Below are 13,446 nucleotides of genomic sequence, written 5' to 3'. Positions count from 1 at the left end.
ATGCTGATTTGGCAGTCACCTTGGGTTTGGGGGAGAGGGGGCTGCAGGCTCCCTGCCGGCAAGGGCCACACATCTTTCAGAGGGAGGCCTGTTTGTAACTCTTAAGCAGGCCTGACCTACGACAGAAAGCTGCTTTCTGAGGGAGAGCAAAATAAACAACAATCTTGGCTTCATTTATCACCCAGGTGCCTCCACGGGAGAGTGGGGCCACAAAAGCCTTTTTTGTTTGCTTGTTTTGTTTTTGGAATTTGCAATTGTCTATTTTCTTAAGTCTTCCCCACTAGGCTAGAATCATGCGCTCCTGGTGGGTCAGGCCTGGGTCTTGCCCCTGAAATCCCCAGCAAGCCTCATACAGGGGCTATGTGTGCTGAATAAACCCTCCTTCCCACATGCAGGATTCTTCTTCTTGTCAAGACTTTGCTGAACCATGAAATAAATCCAGAAACCCAGAAAAGAAGAATTCAGAGGTAAAGGCACAAAAGGATCAGGCAGAAAATACTCAGCAGATATAATCAATACAAGTTCAGTTCTTTGAAAGTACCTTTAAAATGGATAAATCTTTGGCAAGTTTTGGTCAAGAAAAGAAAAGCGTGGACAAGCAAAGCTAGGAATGAAAAAAGAGACAACTGACAATGTTGAGATTTAAAAAGGGCAAGAGAAAATAACACAAAACTTTACAGCAATAAATTAAAAGTCTAGAAAAGACATGTGACCTCCTCTGAAATTACCAAAGCCCTTTTGCAACAGTTACCTCCAGAAACCCTTACACAGCACTGTGCTTTGGACAGCAGTGCTCCAGTTAGGTTTTCTAGAAGGAAAAGAGACTGAGAGGTGGACACCCAGCCCAGGTCCCTGGCAAGCCACGCGCTTTGTCTCAAAGGTCACAGCCACAGGAGCATGTGCCCATCAACGACAGGGACCTGCCACACTCTTGCACTTCTAGCCATCACCTTAAGCCTCCTGGTTGGAGGCCAGCCTTATTTATTTTTCCACTTGAAATGCCATAGGAGTTTCACTTTATTTTTACTTCAAAAGCAGCACCATAAAAATCCTTGATGATTAGAGCTCCAGCTGTCCTAAGTTGTTTGTCAAGGGATCGGTTACTCAAATCTCCTATGGAGGGAAACAGTTTCAGGCGAGAGGCCATGGGAGCTGAGAAACACGAATGTCTCATCTCTAAAAACTTTCAGACTCCCTCCTGTTCACCGCCTGGCCTGCTCCCTCCTCCCTTCCCCCAACCCCACCATCTGCTCTCTAGAGAGCAGATCAAATTTTCGGGCTAAGGTATCTGGCGCCAAAGACTCAGTCCCTCCAAGCTACCCCCTGCCCCCCACCAACGCAGAAATCCAACACCACGACCCAAATGGACTACAGCCACATGAAACCACAAAGTAAAGTTTATAAAGCTTTATTAAACATTTCAAACAGCTGTGCAACGAACACACCAAAAATAAAAGCTCCGGAATAGCAGTCCACATGTTCCCCAAGTGTGGCCTCACAGTCCCATTCCCTAGATGGACTGCCTCCAGTTCTGTCCTCTGCCTGGCCCACTGCCCTTCCCGCTCAGGCAAGAGAAAGATGGATGATTGAGACTGGACGGACAACCATGCTGGTCCCCAGTGGGCAGGGGCCAGGAGAAAGTCTCGTTTGCCAACACTTGTTACAGAAGCGCAGAAAAAGCAAAAAGCAAGTGACAGTCACAAAGTCTTCCTGTGTATTCTTCATAAGGTACAGTCTCTATGCGCAGGACTGAAGGAACTCCTGGCACAAGGACGATGGCCACCGCTCCCCTCTGTCTTGTCTGAACCATCTCGGAGTCCAGTGTGCTGGTCACCCTGCAGTCCCCATGCTAAATAAAAACTGTAGCGGCACCTACTATAGCTAGCTACTGCTAAACCTCCAAGTCAGAACACGCTCGATAAAGCTTCTTTAAAAGGAATATACACATGTATTTGTATACACACGCGCACACACGCACGTACACACACACTCACGGCACGCCAAAAAATATCCAAACACCTATTACAGGGATCATGGCTGTTATGAAACACACAAGTACTCTCCCATTCACTCGGCTGGGGACTGCTAGATCTACAGGGACACGCCACACCTCAATCCTGCAGAGCATGCACGGGAGACACGGTGAGGCCCCCCTCCTTGGGACAATTGAGAAAGGCAGGAGGAAGGGCAAAGAAAGTGAGGCTGGGCTGGTAAGCATGAGCCCAGACACCCAAGTGAAAGAGCAACAGGTCTCTGTTACTTCTTTCTTAAAAATGAGTGGAGAAAATACTGGAGATTTGAGAACAACAAACAGTCAAGACACGTTTTTGTCTGGGCTGCTGACCAGGGAAAGAAGGATGAAAAAGCGAGGCTCTCGGGCGTCAGCAATCTCTTTAAATTCGAGATAAGTGCAAAAATGAGCCCTGTCTTAGACAGGTACTCCCCCAAAAAGGAAAGGGGTAGAAGAGAACTAAAGGGAAACCAGGACAGGGACTGAGGGGATGGTAACATTCTGGGAAAGGAAGAGACCCTGAAAAGGATGGGGTCACAGAGGTGACAAGACTGGCATTTTATCTGCCCAGGTCATGCTGGGACGGTGGACCAGGATGGGCACAGACTCCTCGCAGGAATGAGGCGACGGGGGTGACCATCCTGCCAGCCTGGGGGGTAGGGGGGGAACCGAGATGGGGACAGAACACACACAATCACAAGACCACCCACAACTACAGGACTCTACAATAAAAGCACCGGTCAGTGCCATTATTCACATTATAAGGATAAAACATCACAGGCCAAGAAAGGCGCCGTCAGGAATGTGGCACCCGCGGGGCTGCGGGATTTGAAACTCCAATGCTTTATGACCTATGTCAATGCCTCCCCTCCCATCTTCTGCTTCCTTGGAAAGCTAACTGGGCAGGCTGTTAGGTGCCCACAACGCCGGGGTCGTGCGCCGATTCCGGAAGCGGGGAATCAGAACAGTGGTACAGGAAACAGTTTCCCCAGCAGCTATAGCAGATGAGGAAAAGGGCTGCCAGGAAAACCAAGGCACAGATTGTGCAAGGCTTCCGCTCCAGGAGGAAGCTGAGCAGGTAGAAGCCCATGAACATGGAGTGGCTGAACCACAGGGCGGGGTTGAGGGGCTTGGGGATGAGGAGGACGGGCAGCAGCCACTGGAGGCAATACATGATCTCTGCTGGGCAGGGCCTTCGCCAAGGCCACCGGGCACCGCTGCAGGAACCGACCTAATGGGAGCCAGCGGGCGCAGGCAGCTGCCCTCCGCTTTCTTCAACCCTCACTCTCCAGGAGCTGAGCCGCTGTGCTCTCTGGCTGTCAGCCCGGGATCACCAAGGCAGCAGGGATCCTGAAGAGAAAAGTCAACACAACAAACAAACAGACAAAAAACACACCCACACACACACAGACACCAAAAAAAAAAAAAAAAAAAAAAAAAAAACAGGAACAGAATGTAGACTTATTTGGGAAAATGGATCATGGTTAACAACAGCAAATGTGAATGCCCTTTCCTCCCTGCCCACCCATTGGAAGTCTATTCCGCTCCACATCACCATCTCAGGAAGCTCCTTGAGTATCTCCCCCGGGCCTGTCGGGGAGGTGGGCCAGAGGGCTCCTCGGGCAGGTCCGGCACAGTGGACTGGCTTTGCCTGGGCCCTGCCCAGCAGAGATCATGTATCGCCTCCTGGGGCTGCAGCCCGTCCTCAAGGGCCCCAGACCTCACAATACCGCCCTGTGGTTGCCACCGGATGGCCATGGGCTCCATGCTGTGCCCCCACAAAATAAGAACAAGGTTCGGTTCTGTATCTAGTCTGTCACAGCAGATGCTCGGTAAAGAGTTAAAGCACCTCACTGCCAGCCGGAGCTCGCTGGTAATGGATCCTTGCATGCCCTGTGAGGCCAAGGGGCAGGCGTGGGGGTGGGGGTGCAGTACTACCGAATATTTTGTTTTAAGATGGCAGCCTGGCATCATTTTGCCAAAACCAGCCAACTTCTTAGAAAGTCAATGTAGGAAAAATCACCATGCTACCTCATCCAAACTGACTTTGCTTGGATCACTTACACTTTCCATCTGCTGCTGGCACTGTATAGAACCTGACCTCTGTGAGCTTTTAATCAAAATTAATTTTCTATCCACAGAGGGGCAAATGCCATTTGGCCCCTGTGCTAGATAGCTTGCTGAAGAGGCGCTCTCCAGTGGCGGGCCCCCAGGGCTTTGAGGCTGAGCTCGCAACCCGCAACCCGTGTCTGGGTCTTCCCCGCTGTGCCTGGAAATGGACCTGCGGTGGCCACAACCCTCTGGTAGCAAAACCCCATTCCGACCTCCAGCTGCCCAGCACAATGGGTACAAAGAACCTCGCTGGCTGTGTGAAGTCCTACCAGGGCCTGGGGGGGGAGGGGAGCATAAGAGAGAGATTGAAAAGACCTGTCTGGCAGAAATGATCCCGGAGCATTTTCCGACCACTTTTTGAAAAGCTCATCCCACCCCTTCCGCGCACACAAAGGCACCAATCCCTCCCGCATCCCTCCCACAGGGTAGGTAGACCCAGGGACTACTGCTTGTGCGCCTAGAGCTCAGTGCTCTGGCTCTATTTCTTTCAATAGTCACCGTGGTAGTAACTCTAAGAAGCTGGACGCAAAGAATGAGAGAAAGCTCCGTGCTCAGGGACTCTCGGGAAGCAGAGGACACGGGCTTAGAGCACATCAAATACCAGAATGAGTACCAACCAGGGGCCTCTGAAGCCAAGGCTCCGGGAAGGGGCACCTCTTCCCCCCCCCCCCCCCGCTCTGTGGGGCAGATGAGGTCTTCCTAGTTTTCCACCCGTGCCCAAGGTGGGGTACTGGTGTGTCACGGACACTGGGATAGAAATTGCAGGCCACCGCTCAGAGAAGGAGTTCCGTGCCAAAAGGCATGCATCCCCTACTCCAGCCCTTTGCGCTACTCAAGAGTTGCAGTTCCTCTCCATTTTACACTAAAATCTAAAAGCGGGCACAGCGGAATCTTCTGGAAAGGGGCTAAGATGGAACTCAGGAGGCGGGGGTCGGTGTGGAAAGAGCAAATGAATTATTTTTTCCTCTCCTGGCGAATGAGGAGCGCCCCCGGCCACCCCTCCTCAATGGAACCCACCCCAGACGCGCATGCGCACTTGGGTGGCGGGCGGATACTTAAGGCGCGGCCACCGCGGCTGCGGCAGTGCGCCCAACAGCGAACTCCAAGAAATCGGTGGACCTTGGCGAACCGCGCTTGCTCTCGACCACTCACCCACCACTCTCGGAACCATGGCGGCAGTGGCGGCAGCCTCGGCTGAGCTGCTCATCATTGGCTGGTACATTTTCCGCGTGCTGCTGCAGGTAAGTGTGCCCAGGTACCGGGTGGGAAAGGGGTCCCGATGGGCGCCCCCTTAACCGGCAGGCCCACGTCGCAATTGCCGCCTCCCGGACCCATCCTATCCTTATTGCCGCGAACCCTGCTTGCCAGAGTGCCGCGGTTGGCACCGCGTGCCCCCACGCGTTCCCTGCGCCCTCCTCCTCGCGCAGACCCTTCCCAGTGCGCCCGCGCCCGGCCGGGAACAAAGAGTTGGGGCGCGGCGGGCGCCAGCCGCTGACGATCGCCGAGGCTCTTAGCGACCAACGCGGTAAGAAAAACCCGCTATACCCAGACTCGACCCCAGGAGGGAGGCGGGGCACTTGTGTTTTGCGAAGAGACTTTACGCTCGTATAGCAAAATTTTCCGCCTTAAAAAATTGCGCATTGCGGGGAAATTTCTTAAAAAAAAATATATATAGCGCTTGCGAAGGTGGAACCAAAAATAAGTTAGAAAAAGGCACTTCTCAGGCCAAAAAAAAAAAAAAAAAGCTCTTCATAAAAACCCACAACGAATTGGAGAAAAGTAATTCGCGGGAAAAAATGAATTAGAGAAAATGCGCATTGCAGGAAAAATTAATCAGGCAAAAGCACTTGGCAGAAATAAATGCATTAGATAAAAAGCGCACTGCAGAAAAAAAAAAATCAGACAAAGGAGCTAACAGAAAAAACATGAATCAGATAAAAAGCGCTTTGAAGCAAACAATTAGAAAAGGTTCTTTGCAGGAAAAATGGGAGAGAAAAAAAGCGCTTCCAAAAGGACAATTCGCTTTATTAAAATAAAAAATCAAATAGAGGCAAAGTGCTTTGTAAAAATAAATCAGAAGAAAGCACTTTGCCCATAAAATCATTTACCCTAAAAGCACCCCTTGCAGGAAGAATTCCCTACTAAGGGAATCCTTTGCCAAAGGAATCGCATATTTCCTTTAAGGTGTTCCTGGAATGCTGCATTTACTGGGTAGGATTCGCTTTTCGAAATCCTCCAGGGACACAGCCCATTGCGAGAAGTGAGGTATACCTAAGTTGTGGGTCCAATCAGCTTGCTGCCATGCAGCCTTCAGCACAGTTGGAAAAGCTCCAGCTGCCCTGACTCGTGGACAAGCTGCGCCCGCGCCTGCCTCTAAGTCCAACCGGCGGGCGGGCGGGCGGGGCAGGGGGTGGGGCGGGGGCGGGCACGGCAGCGCTGCAGACGGGCTGCGGGTGCCTGCCTCTAAGGGCAGATCCCGGGTCTCTTGCTGCAGGTGTTCAGGTACTCCCTGCAGAAGCTGGCATACACGGTATCGAGGACCGGGCGGCAGGTGCTGGGAGAGCGCCGGCAGCGAGCCCCCAACTGAGGTCCCAGCCCCCAGCCCTGGGCGGCCTTGTCACCAGGTGCTCCTGTGCTTCTCGGCGAGCATGGGAGCCAGTGCCGCGCAGGAATGGGGGGTCCCCTGTGCTCTCTCGCCAGAGGAGCATTTGCCAAGGTCAGTGAGGGGCCGGTAGGCTCCTGGAGAAGCAGCACCGACAATGACGACAATACCAGATCCCTTCCAAGCCCCTTTGCACCCCTCTGACTGCTGGGTGGGGTAGAGGGAGGAGGGGGCGTGGGGGGGGAGCTTACCCCCAAGATCTGGGCACAGGCAATGCATTCTGATCTGGACCAAGTCGGGACAGCGCCATCCCAGCCCCGCAGCCATGGCCATGCTAACAGGCCCACCACAGAGATCCAGACAACCACACCAGCCAGCAGAATGGACATTCCAGCATCACCAGCCAAAGCCCTGAATCTCCATGCAGCAGACAAGGCACCAGCTGCATGCCTGTGTGGCGGGACTTGAGGGCGAGAGGGAGGGAGGGAGGGAGGAGGATTAAGAAATGGAGGGGGGCCCTCTCAATGTCCCTTGCCTACAACACGTGCATTCCAGCCTTGCTGCCTTTGCTCCCTCAATTCCCTTCCCCCACTCCCTGCCTCCTAAACCCACCCCAAAAGAAATGTGTCACTCAATTTGGACCTATTCAACCAGTAAATGAATTCCATCTTTACTAAAACACCTTCTCTGAGCTCCCAGCCCCTCACTGATCTTGCTTTCCCTGGTCTCACGCAGTTGTGGTCAATATTGTGGTAATCGCTAACTGTACTGACTGTATAAGTGTGCATTAGTTGTGTCTCCCCAGCTAGATTGTAAGCTCCTGGAGGACAGGGACCACCTCTACAAAAAAATAAAAAACCAGTACCTCCCCCATCTCGCACAGTGTCCCAGGACCCTGCGGGGTGGTGGAGGTGCACCAAAAAGTTGTCTCTCTTGTGACTTCTTTTACGGCTTCAACACATACTCCTTAAGACTGAACTGATGTACCACTGCGGGGGGGGGGGGGCACACTACTTGAGAGAGGGAGGGTGGGGGAGGCAACAAAGGCAGAATAAGCTGGGACCCTTGCAAACCCAGTTCCATCTTCACTTAACACTGTTCTGAGATAAAGGAACACTTCCCCCACCCCAAAGAGAAAGGTCTACATCCTTAATTGTGGTCTCAGAATAAAGGACCACTTACCTTCCCCAGAGGGGTGGATGCCTTCACTTGTCCTGGAATAATGGGCCTTGGCAGGTAACTACTGGGGAAGATGGGAGGCAAGAAAGGTGGGACTAGCCTTCAAGATGGGGTACTAGAGACCAAGGGGGTGATCAGGACTTAAGAACATAAAGTATTATCTCCATCCAGGAACCTGAAGGAAGTGAACACTGGGCACAGTGGGCACTGGCTTGGACAATGAGTATCAGATAAGAGGTGTGGTATGGTGCCTCCTTGGCCCACCTTATCCCTCCAGGCCCTATAACCCCTACAGGGACCACTATAAGGACATTCTACTCTGCTGTGCTACTCTCCAGGTCTAACCGACACCCAGGAAACTCTCTAGCTCTCCCCATTAGTGGGTTCTCCACTTCTGGCATTAGCTTCCATATTCTTAGGGACTTACCAGGTCCCTGGCCCTGGGCTCTCTCCTGCCATGTCAGAGTAGATGAGCGGGTGGCCTGGCTGTTTGGATCCTGGCTTCTTTCTCTCCTCTTTCACTCTTGAGTGAGTCAGGACTCCTTTCACATGGTCAGCTGACTGCCTCACCAAATGGCCCTGCCGCCTGTTCAGCCTTGTCTCTGGCTTAATGTGTCCCTGTCACTGCACACCTGTTCCTGGGTCAACACCAAGGGAGGATTTGGAGCGGTAAATCTCCCTCTCTGCCACTTCCTCAAATCCCTTAGTCACAGTTGTCACAAACACTTCTGGAGCACTAAGCACCTCGCCCCTTGAGCCTGATAATATCTCCCCTCCTCTAAGCAACCCCTTTCTAAACCCCACTGCCAGCACCTCTAGAGGCACCTGTAACTTTAGTACAGCATCAGAGAATTATGGGAGTAGAGGGTACAAACCTCAGTTTTGGTACTAGCCTTTGTCATCAATTAGCCCAGGGAAACTGGCCAGGTCGCATCCTACCCCTCACCATCAGCTCCCCTCTGTACCAAGGCTGCTAAGATCCAGGTGAACTCCAAGATACTAGCAACATTCTGCCTTCAAAGTGGCAATCAGGACCCACGGGGACTGGGGTGGGGTTGTGTAATCAGAGACTCCCATCTCCCTTAGGCCGGGTGACTCCAGCTTCTACTGTAGCCTGCAGGTGGGGTGAATCTCCTCTTGCCCCAGGCTGACTCATCAGCAGGCAGTGCCCACACCTCCCTTCTGAAGTTGTATCTTGGCAGGCCTCAAGAATGGGAGTTGCTGTGGTTTTCCACACTAAGCCCACAGAACCGTGGACATTTCAAAATGTGTTCTCAGTGAAGACTGCCTCACCTCAGAGCCTTCAAGGGGTAGGCCCACAGCCCCACTGTCCCACATGCTCTAACCTCAGCCCAGTTAGAAGGTAACTGGGTTCAGACAGACAGGCATGGAAGGGTCTGGCTGTTCTGGACAGAGCATGCTCCCCTTAGCCTCCTGTACCCCCTTTAAAAGGCTGGAAGCTGCTGGCAGCCTCAGTCTTTCCAGATAATCTTGGCAAAGCCCACTTGTGGGGCTTCTCCATCCATCCATCCGAGTGGCATGGTGAGATGACAGACTTCCAGGCAAGCGCTGTCCTGGTGGCCTGTATCCACGTGGGTGGGCTTGAGTGTGCAATTTCCACTCTCCCACTTTCATCCCTCATCCCCAAACCCTCATGTTCTGGCAGCAAACAACCCACTGGAGAAGGCAGAAGGGATGTGTCCACTTTCTGTTCCTGTGTGGTACCTAGAAGTCTGGTTCAAACACACCTTGTTTATAAAAATTTTTCCAGAAGCAGTACCAATAAAGCATTTTATTCTGATAGAGAGTAGAAGTTAAAAACGACTACAGTTTCATTGCAGGGCCCTTAGTCCACAGGCCTCCCTTTTCCCCCAAACTATCTCCACCACCCCTAAAAGGCTCTGTCCCTGTAAGACCAAGGATACAGCAGATGATTTGTGAGGGGATTGGAATGGCTTTGGAATGGCTTTAGAAAGGCAAGACTCTTGGCACGAATACCCCAAGAAGGATGTCAGCGTCAGCCTAACCAGGTAAGCTGGGGGTGGGGCGGGTAGGGTTAGGTACCATGACTTTCAGAGTTGTGGGGTCTATGTGACACAGCTATTTCTACCTGTGGAGTATTTGGATTGTGACTGAAGAAGGGGTCGGGGACAAGCTTCTTAAGCTTTAGCTGTGGGACAGCAACAGCTTATTACACCTGCATTGGATGAGGGAGCAGGCTTGCGGTGAGCCATTTGCTACGGATCTATTTTCAAACTTGTATCTACTCGGGAGCCAGCACCCTAAAGTGAGATTCTGAATTTGCAGTTAGTTTTACCCCCCGAGATTTAAACGTGCACAAACGCGCACACAACACACAAAACATTAGCCTAACCAACAGTCTCTTTTTCCCTGGTGACCTCTGACTTCCTCTGTAAGCCCCAGAGTCATGTCACCATCTTCTCTGGGAAAGATACTGTTCACCCTCCCCTCCACCCCCTCTCCCTCCCACAGGGCCCAAACCCCAGCAGGGTCCAGATTCCTGAGCATTCCCAGAGCAGGAAGTCAAAGAGGAAGGCAACACATGGTCCTTGGTACAGCACACAGTGACAGGCTTGGAATGGAATGCATATGTTTCAAAGAGAAGAGAACAACAAAAAAGACAGCCAAACCCAGACTTCCAGATTCCTCTTTGAAACAACATATTACAGATAAAAGGTTAAACCGTTTTTGGCAGCAATTCTAACAAGACCAATTACAGATCCGGAATTGATCTGGTCACTGGAAACTGACCAGGGCTCTGAATCTTTTAAAGATGTGCTTGACATTAATGAGTCTCTGATTTAAAATAAACAAATAAACAAGATCTAACACTTGGCATTAGCACTTAAGCTGGAACTTTTTTTTTTTGTCCTGGCTTTGGTGTTGCTGTCCAGAAGGCTGAGGGGATGGCTGGACCATGTCAGGCAGGGCAAACAGAAGCTGTTCCCAACACACCAGCTCCCTGAAAGGGATAAAACACGATCCGAACCTATGAACAGAAAGATCATTCGCTCCCTAGGGCAGATCCCAGTCTGTCCCAACATTTAGCGTTGCCCAACACTTAGCGTTGAAAAGGGACACAGAGGCCTGGAAGGAATTTACAGAAGGTCTGGAAGGGGTAAGCAAAAAGAGCTGTTCCCCATCCCCCATTCTTTCAGGCCATTGGTGTGCCAGGCATTCCGTTCCTTCAGCTGCCCTTGAGGGCCACTCCCCATATATACTGGAGGAAAGGAAATGGTGTCCAGACTTGATGTAAAGTTATGAGATAGGTAAGAAGCACCCGCGACTCAAAGCCGAGCGTCAACCTATTACCCCATCACCTTAGACACCAAAGCGGGTGCCTTGGGGCGGGAGACCCCCTTACGCCCCTCTCACCCACGCCCCTTCTGATTTAAAAAAAATAAGACTGAAGGGTCGGGGACAGAATAACAGGACTCTCAGAAGCTGGGCCCCCTGCCATGGGCCCCTGGGACGAAGAGGCGGTAGTCGCGCCCCTCAGCCCCGCGCTCCCCGACTCTGCCTGTCCCGTCCCGGGAATAGACAGGCGAGCACTGACCTTGGAGGCCAGACCGAGACCCAGGGGTCCGGTCACTCGGCCTCGGCCCGGGAAAGGACTCCCGAGGCCCAGGTTAGGGCCACACAGGGCAATCACGTGACACGGACAGGGGTGGCCCCCTGGGTGCGCGGAAGGAAAACCCTAGAAAAGGACGGGGAGACGCCTTAAGGTGACCCCAAAGGGACAACATGGCGGCGCCGCCGCACTGAGGGCCTCTCATCCCGTCCCCAGGGGGCCGACGCCACGGTACCTGCGAGCCCTGCCATGGCGCCGCCGCCACTGTCGCCTTCGCTGCCGCAGCCTGCCTCCACCTCAGCTCGCCACCGACGCCGCAGGAAGCCGGGGAGACGCCCCCTTCGTCTTCGAGTGGAGCAGTCCAAGGACCCCTCCTGGCATTGGGCTGTCTCCAGAAGACGCCTGATCATAAACCCCAAGTTGCGATCATCTTCGCCCGATATCCCCCCAAGATTCACCTCATATGAGCCTTTGAAAACTTTCTATGTACGTGTGAGGAACTGACAGAGCTCTCACGTCTTCAAGTCCGAAGAACTTTTAGTCAGGCGCATCTCGGGTAGTCCCGAATCAGGGCCTCATGGTCCCCTCATGCATATGCAGCAGATTGTGATTCTTACACAGTGAGAGCCCGAGGGGGCGTACCTTAGTCTCGGTAGGTGAGCTCTGGGTTCCTCGTCCGTGCGTAGGTTACCCTGGTCATCTGGGGCAAACCTTCTCGTGGCTCAAAGTCCGCCCTCTCCCTGGCCCTTTCACCAAGGGGCCAAAGTTCAGGAGCGGGAAAATCGGGTTCAGAAATTAGGACCTGACTTGGGTCAGGACCTGACTCCTCCCCTTTCCCCATACACGTTGGGGCATCTTGCCCACCGCGACTCTCAGCTTCCCTAGGTGCGATGAAATGCTTACCTCACAGAGTTGTTATGGGGGTTGAATGAGTCAGGATTCGTTTATTAGCTAATTAAGCGCATTCCTTGAGCGCTTACTATCTGTAAGTGCAGTGCCAAAGGCAAGAGGGTTGAGTGGAAGGTGGAGTGGAGAGCCGTAGACACTGCTCTAACCTCAAGGCTCTGCCAGCGCAGTGTGGGCAAGTGTAGGGGCGGGCGGGGGGCGGGGGAGACGACAGTCAGCAAACAATGACTGTGTTAATAATATTAATCAAATCAACGTACAATTATGCGGCGTGGGAAGTGTCGTGGGGGAACGTAAGGAGGATTCTGAAAAATGAATGGGGTCCTAACATGGGGTAAGGGGTGTGAAGGTGGATACGCCCTGAGAAGCTGGCATTTAGACTGAGAAACTAAGGACAGTTAGGAGTTGTGCAGGGCTAGAGCGAAAGGAGAAATACTATAGGCAAAAGAACCACTTGTCCCAGATGAGGTTGGAAGGAGCAGGGTGGGGGTAAGTGCTGAGAAAGGAGTAGTGCAGGTAGAACTACCAAATGAATTTGGATTTTATCTTGAGAGCAATAAGCCATTTTTTATCAGAGGAATGACAACAAATTTGTTTTCCAAAAGGCTACCCTGGTTGCATGGCTTGGAGGACACTTGGGAGCAGATGTAGGGGGACCAGTTAGAAGGCTTTTGGAACTTTCTAGCTACGAAGTGATGATGACTCAGGGTGATGGTTTGGAAAGGTGGAGAAATAAAGGATGAAAGAGTGGATGCGTGCTAAGGTAATGGCAAGAACATCTAGGTTTTTGTCTTGAGTATGAAGGAGTCAAGAGCCCTTCACTATAGTGGTGAAGCTTGAAGAGGGATCAGTTGAGGGGAAGATACAGAGTTTGGCCTTGAGAAGGCAAGTTTTTGAAATGCTTGGGCAAAGTCTAGGTGGAGAGGTTCAATAGGCATTTCTATATGAGACAAGCTCAGAAGAGAGGTCTGGGCCGGGGATTCATATCTGGGTAGCATTGGCACACAGGTGATGGATGAAATCATGGTGCTGGATGAGATTCCA

The 13,446-nt window shown here is 52.2% G+C and overlaps 2 protein-coding genes across 4 annotated transcripts; one reads left to right on the top strand and one right to left on the bottom strand.

Moving 5' to 3' along the window:
• Nucleotides 1–1,392: 1,392 nt before the first annotated feature.
• BLCAP (BLCAP apoptosis inducing factor) lies at nt 1,393–11,868 on the bottom strand. The gene is made up of 2 exons (XM_032350709.1): nt 11,732–11,868; nt 1,393–3,361 (listed from the first exon to the last, which is right to left on the bottom strand). The coding sequence occupies exon 2, from the start codon at nt 3,183–3,185 to the stop codon at nt 2,922–2,924; it is 264 nt and encodes an 87-aa protein (XP_032206600.1). The 5' UTR covers nt 3,186–3,361; nt 11,732–11,868; the 3' UTR covers nt 1,393–2,921.
• On the top strand, nt 5,137–7,648 carry NNAT (neuronatin). Of its 3 annotated transcripts, none has more exons than XM_032350705.1 (3): nt 5,137–5,364; nt 6,308–6,388; nt 6,618–7,648. In XM_032350705.1, the coding sequence occupies exons 1-3, from the start codon at nt 5,152–5,154 to the stop codon at nt 6,708–6,710; spliced, it is 387 nt and encodes a 128-aa protein (XP_032206596.1). In that variant the 5' UTR covers nt 5,137–5,151; the 3' UTR covers nt 6,711–7,648. The 3 variants fall into 3 exon arrangements, with proteins under 3 accessions (XP_032206596.1, XP_032206598.1, XP_032206599.1); XM_032350708.1 differs by having other exon boundaries at nt 5,176–5,364; nt 6,308–6,383; XM_032350707.1 differs by lacking the exon at nt 6,308–6,388 and having other exon boundaries at nt 5,175–5,364.
• Nucleotides 11,869–13,446: the final 1,578 nt, after the last annotated feature.

The sequence above is a fragment of the Mustela erminea genome, chromosome 7 (assembly GCF_009829155.1).
Source record: "Mustela erminea isolate mMusErm1 chromosome 7, mMusErm1.Pri, whole genome shotgun sequence".
NCBI lineage: Eukaryota > Metazoa > Chordata > Mammalia > Carnivora > Mustelidae > Mustela > Mustela erminea.
The sequence above is the reverse complement of the archived record's forward strand: the minus strand, read 5'-3'. Positions and strand labels throughout refer to the sequence as shown.